General features: G+C 42.4%; 1 protein-coding gene across 1 annotated transcript in view; it reads right to left on the reverse strand.

Moving 5' to 3' along the window:
* The window catches only part of FGD5 (FYVE, RhoGEF and PH domain containing 5), a 124,566-nt gene that overhangs the window by 64,569 nt on the left and 31,997 nt on the right, over positions 1–28,000 (reverse strand). Inside the window, exon 3 of the mRNA XM_067303670.1 lies at positions 4,996–5,125. Coding sequence (XP_067159771.1) covers positions 4,996–5,125 — 130 coding nt within the window. The remainder of the gene's footprint in view (positions 1–4,995; positions 5,126–28,000) is intronic.

Genomic DNA, 28,000 nt, shown 5'->3' on the forward strand with positions numbered 1-28,000 from the left:
TTGGTGGCTGGGTTCCTGCTCCTTCCCCATTCCCCCACACAGCCCAAACCCTGTGCTTCATCTTTACGTGTTCCCTCAGACATCCTTCAGCGGGATTTTTGGGCACAATGCTGTGGGGCCTCTGCTGCATCTCCCTGCTGTGGTTTGTCCTGAAGGTATTTGTCCTTCCTGGAGACCCTGTTTGGCTGGAGCAGAGCTGTTAATCTGGTGGCTGCAGTAGGAAGGAAGATGGGTTCCTGATGCCATCTCAGTGAATCCCTTGAAAGGCTTAATGTTCCCATAGTGAACCTAAAAGGTAGCATCTAGTTTTCTCCTTTGCCAGCAGTTGTAATTTCTGTTCTTCATCAAACTCTTTTTTGCTCTTCTCTAGATCCAGTATAAAAGTTACTGTCTTCACTGCTGGCTCCTTGTCTTCAGTCATAAGGGGCTTATGTGTGGTGAAAGATTTGTCTTTGGGCTCTCTTCAGTTTCATGACAAATAAGGATCTAGGAGGTTAGTGGGGAAGGGGATTAACTGGGTAGAAGATCCAGTCTTATAAAGTACCTGGAAGAGAGGAGATGTGTGAAGACTCTTGGTTGAAGATGCTGACACTAAAGCTAGCTCTGGAGGAGTAGCTGATGATCCAATGTGTGCAGCATCCTCCTCAGACTATTGAGGCGATTCAGAAACTCAGGTCACAACCAACAATGGGTGAAGCCTACCAGCATGTGTTGATTTTAATCCATTTCAAATCATGGAAGTGAGTTTCTCAAAAGAGTAGACTTTCAAAATTATATTATCTCTATTTCTGATCTTCTTTTTAAAACTGGAAATTCTGAGACTGCTACGAAAACTTAGGTCAGCCAGAGTGAGCTCAGTTCGAATTTGGTGTCTAGTGGAATCTGAAGAATAAAGCTCATTTTCTTTTTTAATTTCCTTAAAGCTCATCACCTAGGTGGATCCAGGACAGATTTATCTGTTTTTAGTAACAAAGATCAATCACAGAGTTCAGGTGTGAATCCAGTTCAATGGTGAGAGGGAAAATTTGGGGTCTTACATCCTAGAATTTGAGCATTTTTCTAGTAGTGAGTGAAGGTTCAAAAGTGGGAGAGGTGGAGGAAGTCCTTATTTTATTTGATACAACTGGTTTGTTTCTAACTGGCATCCCTAATTTCAGATTTTTTTTCTGTAGGCAGCTCAGATCCCATCATACAACCTTAAGAGCCTGGCACAGAAAAGCCATGTGTAACCTTCTGATAAATTGAGAGGGATTGAATTAAATAAGCATATATAAGAGACACATGAATGAGGGGTGGCCCCAAAGCTCTTTTAAATTAGCTTAGCAGGTGTTAAAAAAAAGTGAATCTCCACCACTAATGTAAATGAAGGGCACTGCATTTTATAATATAACCAAGTAGAATCACAAATGTTAAGAAAACTTACAGCATTCCCTGCTTGGGAGTTCTCTAGGCTAATACCACATGCCAGAGAACTGAGGAGAAGGAATTAAAGTGCTCATTTAACCAGAAAGAATGGATTCTCACCATTAGTTTTAAATAGAAGAACCAAAACAACCAAGTGACTTCTGATGACAAATGTCTAGCTTCTCAGGGTCTGAAGTACTCTCAGTGAAATGAGAAATTGGAAACTCACTTCCTGTTTCACTTTTTTACACCAGTCCCATTCCAAAGAGTGTTTTTACTAATAAAAATTCTTGTAACACAATAGAGATGAAAGCCTCTCTTTGTTTGCTTTTAAAAGTAAAGCTGATTATGTCAAAAATATCCCCAACATATATTGTTGGCTATGATTCAAGTTGTTTACAGAACAGGGGTTCCAGCAGGCCCTAAAAGTTTCTCCAAACTTGCGTGAATCTGGTCTCCAGGAGATCAGGGATTCAAAGGAGACCAGCTGTTGAAACAATTCCAGGAAAAGTGTGTACAAAGCTGATTTTTTAAATTATTTTTACTTATAAAAATGAGCCTTAAAAAAGAAACATCAGGGGAAACATTCTGCTGCAAACTGGAGGTCTTGGGATTCTCCAGCAGGCAGCTAGGAGAAAGCAGGCGAGAAAAAGCAAAGCATCCTGCCTGCATTTTGGTACAGAAATTCAGTACTGGTGACAGTGAATGGCAGCAGGTAGAATCCAGCTGGATACAAATGGGAATCACATGTCTAAACACGGGGAGGAAATTTTTATCAGCTAGGTGATTTCACACCTTTACTCAAACTTAAGTTTTCCCGTAGGAGAGGAAAACTAGAAATCAAAACAACAAACCCCAGAGGGTTCTTTTTTTGTGTGAACGTATGTGTTTTTTCTAAATCCAAATGCAACACTCAGTAGGCCAGCCCAAAACAGTTGTTTTAACAAGATTAGCTCATTTCCAAATCTCTGGTACTATTTTTGGCATCCAGACCAACATGCCTCTGCCAGTTCTCCCCAAGTGACAGTGCTTCTGAAATCTTTCATGTTTTACAGTCACTCTGTGTTGTCCTGAGGATTTTGCTCCAAGGGATACATCACTTCATCGGGGTGGGGTGAGGGGAGGCCAGACAACTTCTCTGCACTTTGGCATTATAGGGCCACTTTTTGACAGGGCAGCTAATGTTCCCTTGGCACCAGAAGATTTGCGTGAGAAAACAACAAAAGGAGGCGGGAGCTGTGGGGTAGGAAACACGGTCTTCTGTCAGTACTCTGAAAAGATACCAGTACTTTCTGAGGCAAGAGCTGTGGAGAGATGGCATTTATCCCATTCACTGTTAATTACAGAGATATGGCAGCCCTCATTTCTTACAGAGATTCTGCAACATTGGCTGTGTGGGACCCTAGGAAGATTCCCTGATCACTGTTATCCTGTGGCTGACATGGGGAGAAGGAGGTTTAAAATAGGGTATCCTTCATTGCACAGCCCTGCATTGACTGTTTTCCCTAGGAAGTGGGTTCTTCCCTGGCCATCTTTTGATTATTGCTTCACGCAACCCGCAGCAGTGGTGCTACAGGTCTTACAGAGTGGCAAAAGAGCCCTGACATAAGGTGGCCTCTGACTGCCCAAACCAGGTACCTCCTTTAACAGACTTGGCCCAGGGGACAACTGGGACACAGGGTTTGACAGGATGGTCCCTGGGGCCCCGTTGTCTGTCTCAAGTGATGCCTGAAGTGTGTTTGGCTCCTAGTGAGACTACAAGAACAAAGGAGCTCAAAGGAGTCTCAGTGCCGCTTCTCATCTCTACATCTATTCTTGATCCTGCATGAAGCACAGCCTCCTGACTTGGATTGCTAAATGAATGGCTTAGCCAAGGGTGAAATTGCTGATGCTCCAACCTTTTTTAGTCTGTAGCTAGAGCCCAGTAGATTGCACAGTTGCTAATCCTCCTACAGCCAGAATTACAGCCAGATCAGGTTATGTTTACTCTTCTGGCCTGCTTTTTGGCAGGGTAAAAAGCCATACATATTTATTCATCAGCCAGCTTGGAAATATGGCCAAGATTCAGATGGGACTGTTTTAAGACAGCTCCCCAGGGGCTGTCTGGTCCTGTGTGCTGTGATTCTTGCTGACAATTATCTTCAGAAGCAAAGGTTGATCAGACAACCAGACCTGGTTTGGCCAAGCAGTGCTGATGTTCTCTACCAGGCAGGTGCAGAGATTTGGTTAGTGTTTGCCTTTTCAGTGGGAGGGAGACCTCTGGTGAGACTCTGAAACATGTGCTTGCTCTCTGAGTGCTGCCTTCCTCTGTGATAGCTACTCAGTGCAGTTACGCAGCACAACAGAGCAATTAAAAGGCATGAGATGCAGTGAGGGAGGCATTTAGAAAAATATAATTTCCTAGCGTCTTCAGTAAAAACCTAAACAATGGCAATAAAATTGGTTTTAGCAGCCTTGAATTTGCTTCCAAGTGCATGGCAATTTCATGTATTGCCCATTTGGACTCAAGTCACAGTTTTCTTGCCACTTCTTCACTGGCATCACAACTAAGAGGTGCAGAGGAACCCGCTCAGCTGAGATAACGCAGTAGTGTCTGCCCTATAAATGCTAATGGTTTGCTACGTAACTAATGGAACTGGAAGGAAAAATATTTTTCATTTAACAGGAGTTGCAACTTTAAAAGCTTTCCCTTTTCTAAAACAGTGTGAAAACAAACAACCAAAAAGGGAAATTTCATTCAGCTTGGAGGAAAAAAAAAATAGGTTGCTTGTGACCACTTCATTTGTTTCAAGTCAGCAAAGAGTTCTTTTTCTGGTTCTCAGGCACTGGTGTCCTGGTAAGGGGAAAATTCTGCTGCCCTTTCTTTACACTTGCACCTGAACAAAGCTTCACCTCCTGGAAATGCACAAATTGAATGTACTCATAATAGGTTTTAAGAACCCAAAAGAAATCTGTGAAAAACAAAGTTAAATTAAGTCTTAAAACTGGTCGATGCCATTTCTTTAACAACTGAACTATTTACTGAAGGTTAAAATAGTCTTCTATGGTCTTAAACTGTGGTCACATATCCCTGGTATTCTGCATAATTTGTTTAAGAGATGTTTTGTTTGTCAGGAGTCAGTAAAATGAACCCACACATGCATGTATTTTCCCTTGACAAGGGAATTTTGAGATGGCAGAGACCTATTAGATCATTTGCTCCATCTCCCAGCCAATGCAGAACTGGTCCCAATAGTGCACTTTTGAATGTTTTATACAGTGTAGTTTTAAAATTCTCAAGATAGGAGCCAGATCCCTCTTCTGAGTGAGACATTTTTCCTGACATTCAAGTCAATCCTGTCCTGCTGGCTGTGTTGCCTCCATTGCCCTTCTTAGAACTGCAGCTCCTTGGCTCTGCCACATGCTACTGGGGTAAATTGTTACTAGTGCACTGGATTGCACTATTACTGCTAGTGCAAGGACTGATGGCTCAGACATTTCTAAAAGGTTACCATGCACAAAACAGAGAGAGCTGAGACTCCAGGTTCTTCTGCAAATTGTTTGTCCTTCCCTGTAAGAGGCTGGCACATTCCCAGTTTCCAGCTCTTTTACCTTGTTGATGAGGCTGGCATCGCCCTGGCTGCTCTCCTCGTCTTCTGAACTCTTCTGTTCCTCATCTGATGTGATGACCTCCACAGGTATCACAGAGACTGGGCACACCTTGTAGGGCTCAGTGTAGGCACTGCAGAGGGAAAGAACAGAACAGCTCATGAGCATGATTCCCTGACACTTGCTATTGCTCAGATGTGACAAATCCATACATTGCCCAGAGATAACTAGTCGGGGGCAGGGGATCCTTGCAAGCCTGCTAGACTTGGAAAGCAGTATTTCTTGAGCTTTGTTTTTTGCTGCCAAGTTCACCAGCAACCAAAAGTTCAGCAGCAACCAAGTTTTTAGGTAAAACATAAAAGGGGGCTTTGAACGGAGCAATGGGAAGTTAACTGAACTTGTTCAAGCTTCCCTAAAAGAGTAATTTTCTGGCTCAATTTGGAGCAAAAAGTTTGACTGAGATCATGCTTAGTTGCAGCTAGAACTGGTTTGTTCTTCCCAAGATAACCTGTCAAAATGAATGTAATAAAATCACACTAACATCTCAGTGTTCATTAAAAACCCAACTTAGATATTGTAACTATGGGTTTTCTGGGAAAACCTCAGAAGGATGAGAACAGTATAATTATAATACCAGTGGCATCAATTAAAGCACTAGAAACTCAGATCTCAGAATTCTTGAATTGTTTCTAGGAAATTAGAATTTACTTCCAAAAAGACAGAGGGAGCAATGTGATGATAATATCTGGTGTGGATCTGGTATGTGATACAGGCCGGAGGCTTCACAGAATTAATTTTCTTTTAGAAAAAAACTATTTTTAAATTAAAATTGCCAGCGATTGCAGATCATCCACAAGGTTTGACTAGAGATAGGTTCTGAAGGTGGTGGCTGCTCTTTGAGTTAGAAAGGTGTCTTATTGCTGATCTGAATTTGCCTAGCTCCAAATTCCAGACACTGGATCATGTTAAATTTTTGTCTGCTGGAGTGGAGGCAATCTTCCAAATTTTTTTCCTGTGCAGGTACTCACAGGCTGTATTCAGGTTATCCCTCCATCTTGGAGTCTTACTCCAAGGTCTTGGAGACTTACAATGTGCCATGCTTCCTATAACTTAATCATTCAAAAATTTCTAAACTGAACATTATTCAGTTTATCAACCGTTTTAGTACCAGCTTTACTACCAACCAATTTTAATACTGTTTTTGGTACTGGAACACAACACTCAAATTTTCCAGCATTGGTAAAAGATGGACCAAATACACAGGTAATATCACCCATCTATTTCTGCCTGATTTTACTCTGCTTTTACATTCAAGTATCAGATTAGTTTTTTTAGACACAGCATCATACGGGGAGCTTATATAAAGCTGATTCATGACAATGGCCCCAAGCATTTTACAGATTTCTAGGAATAGGTTCCTGCATTCGGCCAGCCAGGCAAGTCTGTTGTTCTGAGAGACAAAATCTGACATCTGCATGTGTTACACTATGCAGCTTGGCTGACCAAGTTGGTCTGTAACACTGACCTGCCTTCCTCAGTCTATACAATTCCCTTAGTCCTCATTTCCTCTGAAACATTATTAATTTGCTTTTGCAGCTCTGCTTCATCTCTCTATTTTTCTTTAACCTTCCTCTTGGGGACCCCAAATGTCAACAAATTCAGAGCCTCAAAGCCTATGCCAGAGTGACATGAGGCTGGGCACAGAGGGGTTAATGTAAACAGGAGGGCAGTGAAGGCGGAGACTCCTGAGGCCCGTGACCAGACTCACATTTCCTTTTGGAAAGGAAACTCCCTACATTTCTGCTTCCAAGCCACAAAGAGGGCTCTTGGTCTCTTCACAGGTGTGGCCGCCACCCTTGCTTTCCTGCGCAGAGGCGAGGAGCTCCTGCAAGCTACCCACTGTGGTTGCCATGGCCGGGCAAGGGGCCGAGCGGCCACGCTGTTCCTCGCCATTGTCTTCCCTTATTTATTATTAGTGTCTACGTTTTTTCAGTGTGGGCGGCATCACAGCACTTCCGAAACCCTGCCTAGCTACAACAACAAAGGGGCCTCTGTGGATGAGCTCCACCCCTCACTTCCACGCTTTTATTGATGCTAATTACTTTATTATTGGACCCAAAGAGGATACTTGTCCTGCTCCCATAACCCTGAAAAATATGTGGCTCTAAAGCCAACCTGCCCATTGACCAGCAAGCCTCATGATGGAGTGTCACAGGTTGCTCATTTTAAAAGTGGTGTTTGTAGGTGATACTGTGGATAGATGCTCCAGAGGTGAGTTGTTATAGAAGGTGTATCTAGATAAAATTGCTTTGCTTTAAGGGACAGTTCTCCATTGGATCTCCAGCTCCCAGCTGGTACCCACATCCGGGTCTGTCCTCAGGCTGTGTCCAGCCTTTGGAATAATACTCCTGAATTTCACCCTGTAACCTTTTCTCTCATTAATAGATCCAAACTCACAGAGATCAGGTAGGAGGAGGGAGGGGAGGAGGCATTGCCACTGATTCACCAGGCTTTGGTTCAGGCCAGCTCAAGCCTTTCCTCCCATTCTGCTTTCATCTTAAAACTCATCTAAACTTCTTCCTGATTGCTCTTTTGACCTTTTTGCTTAGTCCTTATTCTCAGCCACCCTCAGTCCCTCCTCCATGCCTCGAAGATCCTTAATGCTAGTGGAAATTTTTCTGATGAAAGAAAGTGTTGTAGCTGTCTGCCAAAGGAAATCCCTTTGCAAATTGCAAGCAGTCTCTTAGATTGCTCCCTCCAAGAGCTGAAGAAAGTAAGCTCTCAGTAGAGCAAGGAAATGGTGAGCAATACTGGCCCAAAACTGAAATTACATATATGACGTAGTAATTGCACGGTCCACCTCTGCATGGTGGTAAGAACACCTGCTTATTCTCAGGACACACTATTGCCTGCAGAAGTGTGGTATGTGGTGTCTCGTGTGCAAGTGATGGCAACTGCCTGGGTCTTCTGTGTAATATCAGTGCACCGGTAGCCAAAAGCTCCCTCACTCACTGGCACATGAGTCATGAGCAAACTGCGTGTGACTCCTGTTTTGCAGTTCTTCCTCCCACCCTGGATGAGCACATGGTTTTTCCTGTTTGTGCACCCTGCTCTGTTTACTGTGTCATCTGCAGTCAACAGGCATATTCTGCATGGGGGCCACAGAGCCCGTAAGGGCAGACACAGGTGACTAAACTAAGAACAGAACTGTGCCTCAGCTCCCAGAGAAACCATTCAAAGCACAGCCTGCCTGATGCTGAGCTTCTCCATCCTCACGTATGCATCCTCTGAGTCTTATTCCACTGACACAGGGAATCGGACCATGGGAAAAACAATATATATGACAGAAGATGCATGACCTGCCACTAGAGCCTCTTATAAGTTATTTTGCCTCATTAGCTGTGGCAAGGATAGAGACGATGAATTTTATCCTGTGTAAGGATAAAGATGTAAGGAAAGATCCCTGCAAAATGCAGTGTTTTTCTAGCTGTTTCCTCTAGTCTTGTAGGTTCCTTTGGTGCAGGAAACCATGAATCAAGGAAAATACTGTGCACTGCAATGCAGTGTACTCTAAGCAAAGTACTTCAGGATCTTTGCAGATCCCACATATTTCACCTTATGGCTGTCTAGATGCATGTTCCTATTTAATTCACCAGCAGTTCATGTGAACTATCTGCACACTGCACAACTAGACAGAAGCACACAGACATTTCATTTACCTGATGCTGGTGATATACAGAAATCTATGCTCTCCTCCTTTGTCAAAGTTTGTCCACTGTAAGGCTCAGACCACGGGCTTTTCTTAGTTCTCTCCAAGCAATGGCCTGAGGGCTGTCGAGGGCTTGTTCCACAGACTTTGGAAGAGATTGTGATGACAAACTCAGCCGTCCAAGGTGCATCATGTTATTACAGTGATGGTGACATGATGATATTATTTTGATGCTTTGGCTGCTGATCTCAGCTCATCTAGGACACCAGGCAAAGATGAAAAGATAACCCCCCTTTTTAGATGCTCCCTTCTTTCCCCCTCCCCTCCAAAAAAGAGCAGTCTGACTGTGACTGAACAGCCATATTTTAGCTGAACTGGTTTGGCCATTCCTGGTTATAAATGTCTGCAAGTTAAAAATAAAGTATGAAAAAGTCTCTCAAATCCCAACTTGTTCTGTCAGTGTCAGTTTCTAATTTACCCATTTAATGCATTCATTTTGGAACCACTGCGATCCCAAGGGGAGGACAGGCTTGAAAACGTGAAGCTTCCTGAAAGGGGTGGATGCTGATAATAACAATAATTATATAATTAAAGTAATAACGAAGCCCCTTTCTCATCATTCCCTGATGTATTTTTGAAATGACAAGTGATTTAGAACTATCTGCTGAATGGGGTGGGGGGAGGTGTGAATAAGGTATGATTTTCTGGTTTTCTAGATATTCTGTGCACATAAACTGCACAATTACAAGTGCATCTCTTCTGCAACCATTCATATTTGACCCTGGTTATTTATGATGATATTATTATGATGATTTGACCCTGGTTATTTATGATGGTCAGTAGCTCTTCCTTCTGTGATGGATTATTTGCTATAGCTCAAGAATTTTAAGCAGAAAGAACCTTGTAAAGAACAATGAAAAAGGCCAAGGAACTGGGCTAAAGAAGGGGATAACAGGACAGTAACACAGAAATAAGTGCTTTTAATATTCCTTTGGCAGAGTTCAGACAACAGATGGGTTTAAGACCCAGAGAATAATCTCCTTTTGAAGGACTTTTCTGTCTGCGTGATGGATCTTGTCTCCTGCTTCCTAGACCATACACAATATGACATGTAAGAGACTTGATCTGAAAATCAAGAGCAGTGACTTTAGATGTTTCTTCTGGACATAAAAGGTCTGATGCAACACTCTTTCTTTCACATGTGCACAGATACACACATACTAAGTCATTCCCTTCCCACTTGAAGTTATCTTATATTTGATAGGAATGCTGCTGCCATGATATGAAGTCATGGTGTGCTAATTGCCTAATGAATGATTTCTTGCATTATCCTTTCTCTGGAAAAGCTGAGCATTGAACACTGATAGATGACTGTGGTAATTCTTCTGGTCTTCATGGCAATGCAATGAAATAAATCGTCATATAAAGATGGCATGTAGTTACGCTGGTTTGCAGTAGAGAATTCAATTGTCATTATAATAGAAGGTTGATCAGACAGGAGCTCAAGGATATTCCAGGACAGAGATAACCAGAATATATAAAAATCTACAGGGTTTTAAGCATAGCTTTTCATCAGCTTTCTGCACATGTATCCACATCTAAGATCTACAAGACATTAAATCAAAGATTTTACCTCCGCATCATGAAGAACTCTTTTCATTGCTTTCTTCCAAAGACATAAGTGTTCGGGATCTATCCAAAATTTACTTACTTGATCTGCAGTCCCAAGTTTGTCAATATATTCCTAAGCCTGATAAAGCCAAAGCAAACATCAAATTGGCAACAAACTCATTCAGTTTTACTTGGTTCAAGTCCAGACCTTTGTCTCTGAACATGACAAACTTTAGACTTGAGTCTAGCAGCTAGCTGTTTATGGAAGAGGCCTGTATCACAGATATATCTGCCTTAATATCCCAGTTCAAGCTCAGAACCATTTCTAGCTAAGCCACAAGTTTTTCATAAAGTGGAAAATAACTGTCTGTTTGTCACTTTAAAGTCCTCTGCTACTTTATCCAGGTAAGAGGTCTACCTTTAGACCTAAAATGACCATGAATGATATTTTATTTAGCCATTGTTCTTCCATTTCACATCATAGAAGGGAGAAACAATCCCTGCCATATGGGTTCTGCCTGCTGCAGACTGCACCCACAATACAGCTTTGGTTTCCTGACAGCTAACACTGGTTTCTCAGAAGCTCAGCAGTTCTGTGTCATGATGTTTGAGCACATGTGATGGGGTGGAAGGGATTAATGCCCTTCTGGGCTGCCGGATTATTCTGGCTTGCTGGGGAAGGAACTGAATGGGAACATTTTGGTCAAACCGCCTGAACCTTGATGACTGCAATGAAACAGAGCACAGATCTGAGTAAAATCTGAGATCTGGCAAAACTCAAACCAGTCCCAACTATCTCCTGTGAAAACAGGACATCTTCACTTGAACTCTCTCCTCTCCACCTCCCCACCCCTCCATCTCACATGTAAATGCTTCCATTAATTTGGCTTCCAGAACTGCATAATCAAAGGGCTTGTGTGTTCAGGAGGACTTTTGGGATTGCCCCCTCATAAGAGTTCCTGAGCTCCTGGGTTCCAGTGACACCACTGCAGCCAAGGGAAAGAGGACAATATCTCAGGAACTTACTGCTGCAATTCCCTGCTGATGTGCAGAGGCCTACATAACATTTGATATAAACTGACCCTCCTAACCCTGCTCCACAGAAGCTGAGCAGGTCATCTTTTAGTCTCTACCTGACTCGTAAGAAGCCACAGGCAGGCCTGAGTTTTAATTCCATCTCCGTGTTATTAAACCCAAAGTGGACAATGTATTTGTTGTTGTAAATAGTTTATAGCATTAAGATTGTTTTCACTAGGTCAGAGGATGTTTGGATGTTTGCCAGAATAAGGAACAAAATAAATAAATGCATTTATAGGGCAAAATGGTTGGAAAGGTTCTGACCTGTCCAGTTCAACATTTTAAGGGTCAGGTCAGGTTCTGACCTGTCGGGCTCAACGTTTTAAGAGTTAGGTCAAGATTTGGACTCCTTTTGCTCCTGTGCCAAGGAATAAAGGCAAGCAATGCAGTGGATCTTCCATTTCTCTACCTGGATCATGGAGACAAGCATGTAACCATAACCATAGCCAGTTGCTCTCTATTCAAGGTCCCCTGCTTATATAGATGTTGTAACCCATTGCTGGTCTAACACAGCAGATATTTAGATACTCTCCTCTCCCATCAGGGAGTAAAGAGGAGAGAAAAGGAAGTGTGGTTGAAGGGATATCAACTATTTGTGTTCCTTTCTGGGGTATGAAAATCAAAAGCTTTGCAGCAGGGGAGGAAGGGGGGATAAATGATCTTTGTGAGTCCATGGGTACTACGAGGGTGGAGAGCTCATACCTGCTGATCAGAACTGCCTCTGTTGGATCCTACCACTCATCTGGTCCCACCTGTAAAAGATGTACACACTGCACTGTCTTCTTTCTTCTACATTGTTGATATGTTTTTGATGTCGAAATATCTGCTGATGAAAAATGGACTTACAGAGTTCAGGGAAAACACTCATGCTGGTTAGAAAATCAAATTTGTTAAAAACTTGATTTTCGACATTTTTGAACCAGAAGCCAGTTTTTGGAATGGAAACTTTTCTGGCTGCAATTTTGCAGCACTCCAAAAGATTTTCTGCTTATAAATGGAAAACATTTTTTATGTTCCAATAAAACTGCCAATTTTTTATTTAATTTTTACACTATCCCTATTTCTAACATTGTCAGCCTGCTGGGACAATATGACACTGATCTTAAAAAGAAGACTTAAAAAAGAACATTTCTGGCAGAAGTACAGGGCTGCAGGAGAACACTTCCCCAAGTACAGAGGAGGGTGGGTTCAAAATAACATGTTGCTTTGGTAGGTTTTTTTTTTTCCCCCCTTAACTTGCAGATGAGGTTTTAGCAAGTCAATATCTTTCTCCATTAAAAACTCATTGAAGTAGATGAGCTAGAAGCAGCAGAAGTCCATGGTGTGGCATGGCTCTGAGCTCAGAAGCTAACACGGCACAAATGAAAGCAAGAGCAAGGCAGATACAGAACAGCCCCGGAGGCTTATTAACAGCTTAGCCAGTCTCCTTTCTCTCTCTTCCTTTTTGCAATTTGTCCCAGCAGACGTGGAATTAAGTCTCCCTTTCTTGCTCGCTCTCTCTCAAAGATGAATGACTGCATTACGTTAATGTAAGAACACATTACAATTTGGGAAGAATGTCTCAGTATATTGGTGTGGTAATCATTATGAGTGGCTCTATTAAAGGCTAGTACAGTAGCAAACCTTGCAATATTGCCTAACTGTTTCATGGGCAGGAGGCCTGCAGTCCTGTGGCACTGGCTTGTTTTTAAAGAGAAAGCCTGAGTTGGTATTCAGACAAGATGATACGGGTCTCTCATTTGCCCTTGGGAAGGGTGCAGGCGTGTTTCTATTACTCATCCTATCCTGGCCCTTTCTAGCCACTCCAGCAGCACTCAGGTCTTCACTTCTGGGAGACTGTTCTGTATTGCTATAGAACTCCTGGGTAGTACAGCTTTCCTGATACTAGCATACATTTTGCTTTGCTGAATTTACATCTTTTCATCCATTTTATACTTATATGCTTTTGTGCTCCTCTAAAAATCCTCTCTTCTGGAGCCTTGTACTGTGCCCAGGAACTGGTCACCATGGGAAAATCCCTCAGGGAAGCTTGGTTTCTGCTAGTGCCACTGCCAGGTGCCGGGAGGAAAACACCAAGGATGCAGGGGTGGATGGCAGAGGCCTTCTGAGACACAGCAGATTTGGGGAAGTTTTATAAAAGGAAGGTATAGAGAGTAATTTTAACCTAGGGCAAGTGCCCTGTATTACCCACAGTGCTTAAACTCTTTTGATATGCCCAAACAATTATCTTAACTGCCTATTAGTCGTTTATCTTGGTAAAAGCTGCTGTGCACCCTTTGAAAATCATGTGGACATGTCTTAGCATTGCCAATAGACTACGTAGCTTCCTGTTGATATTGGTAAACTGCCACTACTGGAGGAACTTTCTGACTGGACATTTGAGAATAGAAAAATAAGCTGCCTTATTAAAATCAGAAAGTCACTCAGATTAATGAGATGTAATCACTGATCATGACAAGAGTCCATCTCTGATTCTAAGGAACTAGTCACAGCCAACTTCATGCACTGCAGTTCTTCAAAAGCAGTTCACTCTCCATTGATCTTCTGGCCACCTTGGTCTTAGGTGTCTGTGAAAGACCTTGTGGTGTGATTTTGTAAGGAATAACCCTCCTCTGGACAAACAGTAACCAGCATTGGAAAGCTGCAGTAAATCCCAGCAGATCCACAGAGTTAAATTGCAGGCTGTAACCCAGGGTAACAAAAGTAGTGAGCTCTGTCGGCCAGGACAGGGATTGTCAGCCCATTTTCTGCAGGATGCGTGTCCAGATCACAAACCCCACAGTCACAGCTGGCACTCACTAGTTCCCGCTGACATTTTATTAGTGCACAAACTTAAAAATGCAGACAAACTGAGACAAGCACCAACTTTCTGTAAGGGGATACAGAGACACTGAATTAAAACAGCAGCTATTCTATTCTGGAAGGAGCTCCATTTCAGGAATTGTGTGATCTATGCCTGTGAGTTTCTAACGTGCTCTTGAGTGAAAGACTATGAAACTGTAAGATGTTATTATAGGCTAGGAAAGAAGAGTGAAGTGATGGGCGCAAATGATCTCATGAACCAAGAATGGAAATCGCAGGTGTCAGATTATATTATCTCATGGCAGTTCTCTGCAGAGCGCAATGAAGTTACCCTAGAAAAATATCTGGAAGCTATGTTCTGTCTCTCTCATACTGAATTGGACATTGTCTTCTCAGACAAATCAAGTAAGCTCGCTTAAGCAGTTAGAAAAACAGCAGTCAGCCCAACGCACATCCTGATAGAATTCCCAGAGTTTGTTCAGCTATTCAAAAGTATGTTACAGGGAAACAGGGAAAACAGCTACATGCAAGAAACTGTAGTGCTGATGCTGCTTCTGTACTGGTAATAGCAAAGTGCAGGTGGGATCTATAAAGTTAACTGAGGCAGTTAGGCACTAAAATCCTGTTGAATTCCAGTTCCTTTAAGTGCCTGACAGCAGAAGCTTACTGCTGGAGGTGTTTTTAGCTAGTTTTGCACTGAAATTCTCAGCAGTATTCTTGTGGTTAGTTATGAGATTTCACCTGTTATGGTGTAAAGTAAAGGTAGCTAAGGATAGCCATGTTATCTTAATGTTGTTCAGATGCAGAAACTTTGGAAACCACTTCAGCTAGATCTGTCCATCTGTGCTCTGAAACTGCTCTTAAAACAGCTTTGACTCACATAACTTTTCAAGCTGAATCCAGTGTAATACTCAGCTATCTTAGGTATGCAGGAATCTCTCTTCATTGGGATCCAAATGTCTTCTAATGTCTCTTAGTTACATATTTTGTTATTGTAATTTGGGAACACTGAAAATACTACATCCAAAGCCAGAGGTCATTAATATTTAATCTCCATTTATTATTTCCTTCCAATCTACATGCATGTTTCATCTAAGTAGTAGCACTGAATGAGTTACTCCTTGTTTATTCCTAGGCGCTCTGAGAAGATACTGCATGTCTCTGCATTTCCTTTGTTTTGATTTCTGTGCTGTTTTTTCTGTGCTGTGGAATAAGGGAACACTTCCTCAATCTGATTACAGTTATGCACTACTCACAATATTGGCATTTAGGGCCGCTGTTGAACCTGCAGAGCATGGGTTCTCTGGATAGCTACAATCTCCTGGAAACTTCCTTTGGTGCACCGCTAGAGTCCATTAGTGTCAAGCTGTGGTGTTAAACTGAGTGTCTAGCTGCACTTCCAAGTATGGGCTGAGCTCTTTGTCATGATCAGTGAAGCCTCGGATTAACACATGATTTGTTACACATGGTGGCACTGATGAGTTGCAATTATCAAGACCTAGATAAGTTTCTGTAGCCTGGCTCCCAGTCAGATCCATGGTCCATTCTCCCTGCTGCCAGCTCTCCTCATCAAACACTCTCCTGGACAGCACTGGCCAAATGCTACTGGTGTCATATGTGTGCTCATCTGTGTATACATCTCTCAGGCACCTTACTAAAGCATCTGGGAGAATGCCTCGATGTCTTCAAATGCACTGGTGTAAACACTTAAAACAGCCTTCCTTGGGATGCAGAAACATCTCGCTGTGTTTAAACATCACACTTTAATTACTTGTAACTTGATCAGGTAACAGCATCATGAAGTGATTGTAACAGGCAGGGATTTGTGTTCAGGGTTTCACTTCCTGATGTTCACAAACTTGGGAATCAGGTAGTTACATTTCCAGGTGCTAAGAATGCTTAACTGTTAAGACATGGTGTTACACCAGATCTCTGTCTTCACTACAGTGTTTGTAACCTCTTTAGCACAAACTGTGGCCTGCCTCCTTCTGCATGAGAAGTTAAGTAATGGATTTGGGTCACATCTCCCTAACCCAGTGATTAACATCTATATTCCATGTCCCCTACACACTTTGCCGAGAGAGATGCTTTGAAAGATCTCTGTAGGACAGCAGAAAATACCACGTCAGATAAAAGAACATCAGAGCTGATCATTCCTGCTATTCCAGTAGAAATGTTGGAAGTACCATGTCCTGTTTGAGTGGTAGGAGCTGAGGGGAATGCCTGAGTGAGCAAACATTTGACCTGCAGGTGCCTGAAAACCAGCCTTTCCACAGCTCCCAAATCCTCTGATCATATACTGCTTAATTACACCATGGATCTAAACATGCTTTTAAGTGAGGGTGACCTATACTAGCTCACATATAGCCTGTGTGCCAATGGACATATATTTTTTCAGGCATCCAATTTTGTTTTTTTTTTTTCTTTCCTCAGGGCCCCTGTCTCCTGTCACTTCCTTGACCTCCCTCCTGCCTTGAAAGAGTGAGTGGTGAGGGCTGCAGCTTTGCTGGGAAGGCATGTGGACAGAGCTGATTGACTGTGAAATTTTCTCAGTCAAAGAGTTGGACAGGCAGCATGAGATACCTCCAGTGTAGCACCTTCATGATCAAGTGTCTTCTGCAAAGGTCAGTGTCATTATTAGAAAGTCTGGTTAAGTCCAAGAACTCATTAACAGCTGTAAGTTATAAAGTGAAGCAGAGCTTCTGAGGGGGTGCCCTTTAGTTTCTGTAGAGCGGGTTTTGACCAGTTCCTGATAAGAAAACCCAAGCAATTCCTTATATTGGTCTAGAAATTGGTCTAGAAATGATAAAAAAAATCCACAGACATGAATGACTGGGGGAAATTACCTCCAAATGCCAGTGGGCTATTGCAGCCAGGGATCCAGGCCAGATTTAGTAGTGAGTCCCACCTTGACTGGGCAAGAAAAAGTGGAAGAGTTTGGGAGGAGGAGTGCAGTGTGAACACATAGAGCTGCAGACATTATCAGTAGAGACCACAGTTACGCACCTTGCCAGCTCAGAATTACAAATTCTGTTCCTTACATAAGCCTGGAAAACAACAAATTGCTAAATGTTGTCTCAGTCATTTCGTATTTCATTTGCTTTTTCCCTGGAATCTTGATCAAGCAGGACAATGCCACTGCTTCACAGCTGATTAGCAACTGACTTTCAATCTTTCCTGGAGCAGTCTGTTCAAAGCTGGTATGAGCTGCTGCATGGAAACTGCTGTAGCTTGAGCTACCAGCGCCACAGTGTTTCTCAGCTCAGCTGCCATCTGATTGTTCCCTAGGGCACAATTAAGAAAGGCATACGTTGTCCTGGTGTTGCCATCCCCACAGCAATGGGGATGTAAGGTTTACCTGTGAATCCATCGAGTCTAGAAACCCAGTGCCACAAAAAACTAGTACTTTTGAGGGCAGCAAAAATGCACACAGTGAATAAAAAAATCCTTCCTGACTGTTGTGGATAATCAGCATGGATTGGACACAGGTTAACTAGATGGTAAGATGATTTTCTGGCAGCAACCACTATTTTTTTGTGCTGAATTGCAAGGAGAAAACCCACAACAACCTTCAGCAATGTTTTATGTATTCTTTCACTTAAGTTTTTGTCAGAGTCCTGCAAATAAATGCCCCTCTAATGGATTTGGGAATTTTAATAAATAAATAGATCTGCCACAAAAGGATGTCTTATCTTCACTTTCCCTGTCATTCCTTCTCAAAGCCCAGTATCTTTAAAGGCCTGCTGCAGTAACATCAGTGTGTATTGAAACATGGTTGTTCATCAACTACAGCAGTTTTCTCTTTTTCCCTCAGAATTCAAATGGACCCTGACGCTTACTGTGACTTATAGAGCATTTCCACTAAGTACATGTAAGATGATACTATGCCAAATTAATTACCTTAAACTACCTCTGGCACAAGGCTAAGATTTTTTTAGAAAACTAACCATAATAATTATATAATTATATATAACACATATATAGTTATATATATATTAAAAAAACCCAAAATATATATCAGTCATAAAACTTAAAAAGTCTGTGTAAAAGGAGACTTGGGCTTCTTTATTCTGCTAAATGATACTTTGCTTTAGCTTATTAAAAGCACTGCTAAGTAAAACTTACTGCAAGCAATAAACTTTAATGCAGTGGAAAATGATAATAAAAGTGTGGGTGTGGAGAAGAAGAGGAGAAACAGTTTCACAGCTGATAGTGTCTCAACAGATATTGTAATCCTCAGCTAATTCTCTTGCTAATAGCAATGATATGGCTGAATGAGAGCAGATTGCAGACACATTTTCTGCTGCTCCTCCAGCAATTGCTTGTAATCATTCCAAGAGTTAGCCAGCACAAGAGAGGAAGCAATGGGCCTTCTGGGACAGTCTAACCTTAAACTGACTGAATCAATGCAGGAGGAGGAAGTGCAACAAAAGACATTTTATTTAGCACCACTTATATCATAATTAGCAGGGCTACTGATAGTTACAGAGTAGGGAGAAGGTATATACATGCAGTCTCACTAGCTGCCTGTGTACCTTGACCTGTGAACAGGTATTGGTACATCTGGAGAAAAGTTTTATGGAGTCTGCAGACTCTCTGATTTCTTGCTTTTGTAAGAGTGTTTATATTTGACATCAGTGGAAAAGGATCTGTGGACTGAGCAGGTTTGAGGAGGATGAAGCCATCAACAGAGGGAAAGCTGAACTGATCACTGTAATAGCTCTGGCTACTTTGCTAAGAAAGTCAAGAGACATCTATGGCCCCTCCACAGTGCAGGTTGGGACGAGTCCCTTGGTGTGCGCATGGGAGGTGAAGGAGCTTGTGGAGATACACAGCAGGCGTGAGAGCTCATAGAATGTGATTCACAGACTGACAAATACTGTATTTTGCCTAGCTTGACATGCAATGCTCAAAGAGATACTTGCATTTTTTCATAATTTCTGCACCTGTCCTTCAAATGATCTTCTTGCAAATTCCTCCCCCTTCCTCATCAATGAGTAAATGAATTCTTTAGGATTTTTAAAACTTATTCAGTCAGCATTAGTGAGATGTAAGAATTTGACTGGGGGATTTAACAGCAGCAAACAAACTCAGTCCAGATAGTTATAATAAAGGCCAGTAGTTCAACTCCTACGAAGATCACATATTTTTATATGCATGCACAACACAAATATCCCTGGCCATATGTTCATCTCTTGGCCACACACACAAGTGATGCCTTGATTCCTCATTTACAGTCACCAGCTGCCTTGCACAAAAAAAAAAAACCAAAAACCCCTAGTTGATGGAAACCTAAGTTCCTAAGCTTCAGGCCTGCCACTTCCACTAGGTGATGTAAGTTCTCTGCACCAGCCTGGATCAGGTTGCCTACAGTTTACTTTTAATGAATCTTTACATCAAGTGATGCATCCTAAAGAAAGGCTCATTCATCTCACTTGCCTTCTGCTTCATGGTCTTTGCTCCAGTAGTGATCATGAGGGGAGAAGGGGAATGGTCTTTCCCATGAGGTATTTGTATTAACGTATCCCTGGGGCTCTCAGTTACACTTTATGATACCTGTGGAGCATGTATCTTTTCCATCAGCTGGCTCCTTAGACATATCTAAGGCATCTGGTTATCAAGGCAGAAGAGATCTATAAACCTCTGTTAACACTGCCTGTTAGCATGTGCAGAGCAGACAATGCCCCTTCAAACGCCAGTGCAGTAGATCCATGAGAGACAGCGTCTATGAGCCATGCTCATGTGCTTCAGGACACATTTGCAGTGTATTTCTGCCTCGCAAATGAACCTGCCCTCTAAGTGTGATGGAAATTGTTGGCCAGGCTAGAAAAACGCAGCACCTCCCTGAAGCAGTGAGCATTTCTCTAGGGTTCAGATGTTTTGCCATTTGGGGCCCAGTGCTCCCCCGACATAAACCACATGGAAGGGAGCAGACCAGTGGGAGACTGCGGTGACTGGACCCATCTGCAGGGCAAAGCGAGTGCGATATGGCGAACGACAGCATCCAGCTTCCCCTATCCCAGCTCCTGAGCGCCTCCTTCACTTTCATGACTCCCTTTCAGCAGCAGAGAGACTCTGGGTTTCTCCTAAAATTGCATTTCAGTGTTACAAAACGCAGTTTCTGGAGAAAGAGAGTCAGTGGTTCACAGGAGCGTAACACACCACCCACCACCAGCCAGCGTGAGTTGGCCTCTTTGTAGTAAATTGGTTCTTTTTGGAGGTAGGTTTGAATGTACTCTCAGTCTAAAGACCAGTATGAAGAGATGCAGCACTTACGGAAACTTTTACTTTGTTCACGTTTGGACTGAACCCGTAACTTGTCTCTGTGAGGTATATACAGTGAAAAGGACGCTCCTAGCTAATAATACTCAGAGGTCAGCCAAAGGATACTATGCTTAATGATTCCCAGAAACACAGTCTACAGAGTATGCTCAGTTTTTAACCATTGTGGCTGCATTCAGTTAATTACAACTTTCAACAGATTCCCCCCTGCCCTCTTTCACTCTAAATCACTCGTTGCTCCCAGTGCAGAGAAACAGAGAGGATTATTTGACATTATCTTTAGTAGGATTCCAAGAAAAAAAAAGAAAGACACAACCTGTTTTGCTAGAGATCCCGCTCTTCTTCTTCATTTTTTTTTTTTAATCTGTTAAAACTGCAAGTTGGATGATGCAACTTTATTACTGCCAACATATTTGAAGGGCCAAAGAACACTTTGACGCTTGATTGATTTATTCCCTGATTAAATTGATTTATTTCCTGAAAAATTCATGTGGTTACAAAGGTGCTTGCAATGAAGTAAAGATCAAAGCAGTATTTGGCTTAAAATGTCACCAGAAGACCAAGAAAACAGTGTAAGAGGTTGGAAAACACATCCTTGGTCTCATTCTTACAGTGGAATAACTGCTATTAAAAAGTTCATTTTGCCAGTAGCTATCAACACATCTCTCACCATATCCACTGTTTTCTCCACAGTGCGAATGGGAAGTGAATGCACACTCGATTTTTGTGGGTAAATACTGACTTCTGCTCTGCCTTTAGTGGGGAACATAACATCTTTTTTTCTAGCATGTTTCACCTGTCCATCAGCCAAACTAAGGTTCTGGATTGCTAAATGACATCAATTCTTTGCTGAAGAGAGATAGTGGTGTTGAGTTCAGTTAGGTCTAGACCTACCAAAGCGTCACAACTCTTTACTTAATGTGAATTATGACTTAAATATTTTTCTGGATCCTTTGGTGACAGCCTTGGAAATTATTGGCCCTGAGTCAGCAAAGCAACTTTGTTGGAACTATCTGGGATGGTACAAATGATCATTCTTTCACCCTAGGGTAAGTCCCCCTGAATATAACCACCCTGAAAGCAGCCAAGTGGTGCTTTGACCCATCAACTCAGAACCAGATATGCTCAGTTTACAAATGACAAGTAAATTGTTTGCTCCCATAACCTTTTATCTGCAAATCCAGCCTGTGCCCTTTCTGCCTGCTCTGTCATAGGAGTCCTAGCTCTTAACTGGAAATAAGGTTCTGGATGTGGGAGGGAGACCAGAATCTCACTGGGACACAGTTGGGTTCTGCAAAGCCTGCACATACAAAATTCTCTCAGCCCAGTGACAAAAAAAATCAGTTGGTCCTCTATCATCCCTGACTTTATTCTCAAGTCCTGTGCCCAGAAGTTAGTACTACTAGTTCAAAATGTGTCTTTCTCAGACAGTGACTTCTCTATTGCAAAACATTAAAATGATATAAACTCATTGCACTGACAGTAATTGGGAGAGGTGATGGAGTGCAGAATGACCCCATTTTATTAAAACTGTTTATTTCTTCCTTATTTTTGCCCCATTTGTAAATGATTTTTGGAATACAGTCTGCAAAAGGAAGACTCATTACTGAAGGAAATTAAAGTCCAAATGCATTTAAAGCCAATAAAAAGAAATGCCCATTAGTGCTTAGCCAGTAAATTCCCTGTTATGTCAGACCATCAAGACAGATATTGCACCTGAAGTCCGAAAAGGGCAGGAGAAAAAGGATGTCTGCTAATAACGTATGTAGCCTGACAAGGCAAGGTAACACTGAGATAATCACATTTCATACTCTGAGGCCTCAGCTCTTTGCCTGCAGAGGTCAGAAGGGAGTTTTTCACTTGCCACAAGCTTCTCCAATTGCATTTTGCGCTTTCTCACCCTGGTGTGGCGCAGGGTATGGGAGGGGGAGGGCATTTTTGGTCAGGTGCACAAGGCTTTTGTTCTGGTGTGAATGGCTTCAGGGGCAAAACCCTTCCACCTTCAACACCTCCCCTTGGGGGTGCTCAGGGAGACACAGCGCTGGTACAGGTCTAGTCCTGAAAGGGAGGGCAGGCAGTGGGGAGCATTCGGCAGGTGTGGGCTCCATCTCAGGGCATGTCCTCTGCCACAGCTTGGGCACTATAAGCAGAGGAGGGATAAAGGAAAACCTGACAGTGAGGTTTCACCAGCCATGTCCCAGATGTGCTGAGATGGATGTGTACATCAGTCTGCCCCTCCTTTGAGCCACCGGCAGAGACCTGCACAGCTAATCCTGTGTTTCAAGCTCAGCCACGGGGACCCTGGGGTGCACTGCTAGCTGCAAGCACTGTTCCCCTCCCCGATCCTGGGGCTTCAAACCACTAGGAAAAACAAAGTATCAGTAAAAGCTGGACATGTCTGAAAACAAAACATTACGTCCTTGGGCCTTGCACAAGTGGCACACCCCCTTCCCCCTCTCCCAAGCACGCTGGGGAGGCGGTGAGCAGCGTCAGCCTCAGCTTGTGCTTGGTCTGGCCCTCCGGCCCTTGTCCTGCATTTCCTGTAAACAGGGAACACTTCCTCCCCAGAGATGACCTGGCAATGAACTAGCAAGGGCTGACGCTCGGCTGCACCACACCCAACACCCCACGATGCCAGAAGGTACAGTGGTGCAGCCGATAATACATAATAGGTTATTAAAGGCAGCTCTGCCCTTTATAGACTCCTCAGAGCAACTTATATACGTTGCATGTTAGCCGCTGCAGAGCTTTTACTTTCATTAAATCATGAGCTTCACAGGCACTCAGAGCTTTTCCATCCAGCAACACTGACAAAGCTTTTTCTAAGGTATCAACACAGCTCTTCCTATGCTTTTCTTTTTCTTCTTTCCTTGCTAAGTCCCAGCTCTGCTTCCCCAGTGCCCTGTTGTTCTCCATCTCTGGTTACTTTTTGCTAGGCTGAGTCCTGCACTGTGTGAACACCCAAACTGAGATGGATGAAATGAAGCCCTGAGTGCTTGGTAGTGACAGCCTTCTCCATTTCATGCTGTGAAACTCTTCTCTCTTCCCAGACACTGTAGCTATCTATCTGCATCATGTTGAAACCTTGCATATCTTTCAAGTGACAGAAGATAAAAAGGAAGATGTCCACTAATCATCAAGCCACGTTTCTCTGAATCTGCTGAGTATCCTCTAGTCACAGTGTAGATGGCATCTGACAGTGAAACCACTCAGCACTTTTACCCTATTCTCCCGTATAAAATGACTTACTTTGTTGACAGTCTGACCTTGGATACACTGGTGTAAACTTGGAGGAATTTACCCTGACTTCAGTAGAGTCACTTTATATTTATTCTTGTGATCTTTGAGAAGAATATGACTGTCTGATTTCACTCTGACAGCTCTGTAAGACCTACTTCTCTCATAAGTCATTGACAGAATAAGCCAGCCACCTAGAATTGCATTAATAAGGAAACGGGAAAGGTATCTCTTGGAAGAAGTGATCTTCAGCTAGTCACCTGAGTGTCATCTCAGAGTATGAGAAGAAGTAAACCTCCATGGGAAGACCTCTAACTGTGGAGCAAAGTTGAAACCCCTGCTGCACTACAAATTCTTCTTGAATATCTTTGGCATGTTACTCAACTTTCTGCTTTGGCTGTTATCTGTATAAAGCGGTTAATTCCAGAGCAGTGTAGTGTTTATAACACCAGGAAGACTGAAGGGTTTGGACACTGTAGGTCCCTACCAGCATCTAAAACAGAACTGCTCTGTCCATCCTCCTTGGGTTATAGAGTTGCTTCTGTTCCTCCTGTTGACTGCAAGGTAAAAGGGATTTCTCTATTATGGTCCAGTCCTTAAGTCAGAGTCTTTGGTATCCGCAGGATCATACCCATGCTTATTTAAGATTATGTACAGGGTAATGATAGCATTCCTGCAGCCAAGCAGAGATGCAGAAATCTATTTGGAAGCATTTAATAGTCATTTTTGCTAGTGTTCCTGTTTTTTCTGGTGGAATTTTGTGAGTTATAGACTCTATTTCTTTCAAGCGGCAAGTTGGCATGATTTCTCTACAGAGATACACATTGGAAAACACCAATGGAAGATTTAGGTAGTGCTAATTGGTCAAAGAACTGCAATTAAAAAAAATGCAGATAGGCATTTCAGAACATGGTCTGCATACATACATTGTTCTGTGGAAGCTTCACAAATGACACTAGGCAGAACAAAGGCATGTCCATAGCACACAGTGGGCTTTTCTGGAGATGCTCAGTGTTTGTAGTATCAGCTTTGAAAATACATTCTACTCTTTTACCAGCACAGTAAAGAGTTTTTAAGTTTTAAATAGGTAGGAATCTGGGTCTAGATCTATTTGGTGGCTGCAAAAGGAGAATTTTGACTACACTGAGCTACATAGATCTTGTGTATCTTTACAAGTCCCATTCCTTGGTGTCTTTAGGCTTGTAAAATACAGCAGCTGCCCCGTACATTAGTCCTGAAACTCAGAGTCCTGCTGGGACTACACTATTGATTCTGGAGTCTAGTCTGGACTGAGATGTGGGAAAACAGATTAGGTATCAATTAGGTAAACATGATCCTTGAAGTAGGGAATGTATCCAGCTCATCATAATCCTCTTAAATGATCCAACATGGCGTAATTGTTGAGAGATAACACAAATGAAAACTCCAAGAAGGATGCCAGCTTGGAAACAGTGTTGGTGGAAAGCAAACAGAAAACTGAACTGGAATCAAAATTCATTTGCTGCAGCCAGAATTTTTAATGATCTCTTTATTAATAGAAATCTGAATTCTTGGCGCCTGATTCCAAGAGACAGCAGAACTAGTGGAAGACAGAGGGCTTGGTTTTGTGGTGGGAAACAGTCTTGTTTTTTTAACTGTTGAGAGTTGTGTAAGGAAAGGACTTAAAATTAGCATCCCTAAAGCTTTTTTGATCACAAAGAAAATGATACTTCTAGAGCAGGTGATGATGGCTTTCACTTTTTCTCTTCTTTCTTGTAAAAAAGCAGATTTTGTTTTTAAATATGGAAAAATAGAAATAACACACCACTAATACTTTGACAAAGTCTGAGTCTGCTACCAGATTCAGACTGAATGTACAAATTCCGTGAAAGTACTGCCTTGTTTAGAAGTGAAATTGCAAATGCCTTGCATGATAATGAGTTCAAATAAGAGAATTACCTTTAAGCATTATTGATTTCAATTTTCTTTCATCCATGCATAAAATAGAACAATGGTTTGTTATGTACAGAGGGGAAGGAAAGAAGGACAGAATATGGAGGTTCAAATGTGATACTAGAAACAGTAGGACACTTGTGATCTGCAATTGCCATTTCCAGAGTGGAGATGACACTTGTAATGTGTGGCATCAAAGTGCTCCCTTCAATGCAGTAACATCAGTCTTTCAGACGCAGGGAAATCCAAGATTCAGGAAGGGTGCCCAAGTGTGAAGTGTGACGGCCATCTGATGTTACTATCCCTTTAGGTGTAGCTGGCATGGGGCTCTCACAGTGCTTTGCCTATTTCTGCCCTGTGATCGAAGAGTTACCCTCACAGTACCTTGGCACAAACCCTTCGCTGACATGTGCTTCAGGGTGAGAATGGCATACAATCACTCACTGAGCTTAGAGGGGAGTTAAGGGAGAGGTATAAGAATAGTGGATGCTGATAAAGAGTCAAACTGCAGAAAATGAAAGTACCGAGCAGCATCTCCCATGCAGGATTGCATACGTGTGTACAGGACTGTTTTCTGCTGCCAGAGAAACAAAACAAGAATTTGGTTAGCCTCTGTTAGATTTTTTGAGGCTTAATGAATGATTTTAAGGTTCTGAATCATTAATGGATCCCAAAGATAAACTTTATGGGAAAAAAGCCATAATGAAATGTATTTGTAGGACAAAGTTCAGGTGTAGATTTTAAACTTGAGAATTTTGATTTGGGCAGGGCCCCAAAGTGACATTTAATGTTTTCATTTTCATTTTAACAAAATTTTAGAAACCTATCAACTTATTCCTCTCAAATTCAAGCCCCAAGATCAGCAGTCTACATTTGGCACGAAATAACCAAGTACATCAAAGTTCTTACAGCCATGTGAGAAGGTCAGGAAAATACTTCCTACTTTAATTTGGATGCTTGTTTGACATCAGATTTTATTGGAAAGTGGAAGAAGAATTTTTCATGCCACTCAAATGGCAGGTAGATTACAAAGATGCCACAGATATGCAAAACCTTATTTCTTGAAATCAGATGTTTATCACTCCTGTATCTTTATTGTTAGCTACAAAACTAGAACACTGATATAACAAAAGTCCCAAAGGGTGAAACCCTAATACATATATTTTAGAGATATCAGGAATCTCTCTTTAAATGGGGGCCAGAACTTTCCTCTGCTGCATGTAATACTGTGATGAACAAGTCTAAATGCCTAGCCAGACAATTTGTGGCCTAAGAGTAAGAGGTTTGAAAGATGAAAACATACACCTTATAAATGGTAAAGGAACAAGAACAGATGAGGAACAAGCTCTGATATGAAACAGTGTCCTTTGCAATAAGGGTTCTTACAGGAAAGAGAAACAAACCTCTGAAGCATTTTAAATACAGCCTGCTAATTCCTTGAGAGAGCTTGAGAGTGTTCCTCTGTCCCCCAGATCAAATGACCCTGTGCTCACGCATCCCACACAGCCCCAACAAGTGCCAGTTCTTCGAGTGGCACCCTCATTGACTTCACTGACTTAGCAGAGAGCTCAGCAAACAGACCAGCATGGAAAGCATAGCCCCAGCCTTCTGCTCTGAGGGTGAGCAGGAGCCAGCAATATAAGCAGCATCAAAAGCGTCAGCCCAGGGAGCTTGTGTAATGATGTGGCCAGAAGCCATGGCCCAGTTATGACTACCTGAAGCAGAAATACAAAAGACAAGAGGTTGGCTCTCGTCAAGGGATTTTCTGTGGCTTAACCTTGCTTCTATCTATCTGTGTGCAGACAGATTTGGAGGTTGCTCCATATTTATTGGTTCACTTTCCAGGGGCAAAACTCTCTCTCTTTGTATGTGTATATTGCAGTCAGAGGCCTGGAGGCATATCTGTAATGTGGAGACTCAGGCTGTGCCTTCATTGCTGTTTAACAAATAAAGCTCATGGGGGTGGCCTGAGTCATTCCTTCTCTCCTGTGCCTCTCCCATTCCCATCTCCTGTCACTGGCACTAGTCTGGTTCCAGAGCAAGATGGTCAGGAACTTAAAACTAATTCAACATCAGAAAAGTGAATAGGCTTCTCTGATTTAGCTGTCTGAATGGGGTCAAACAAGCCCCTGGACCAGTCAATGTAAAGGAGGGGGCCACAGCCAAGATCTTGGAGGAGCATGGTACCAGGCAGTATTGAATTAGATCTTGGGCTTGGGCTAAAACTTGAATTGTTTTAGCACCGCAGTCTGGGCTTTAGCATGGGCTGCATAAGGTCATGGGTTGTGCTGGCTACGCATGCTGGTGTGTTCTGGATGCACACTGTGCACGGTCCTGCTTTTATCTCTGTAATGTGTT

The sequence above is a fragment of the Apteryx mantelli genome, chromosome 12 (genome assembly GCF_036417845.1).
Source record: "Apteryx mantelli isolate bAptMan1 chromosome 12, bAptMan1.hap1, whole genome shotgun sequence".
Lineage (NCBI taxonomy): Eukaryota > Metazoa > Chordata > Aves > Apterygiformes > Apterygidae > Apteryx > Apteryx mantelli.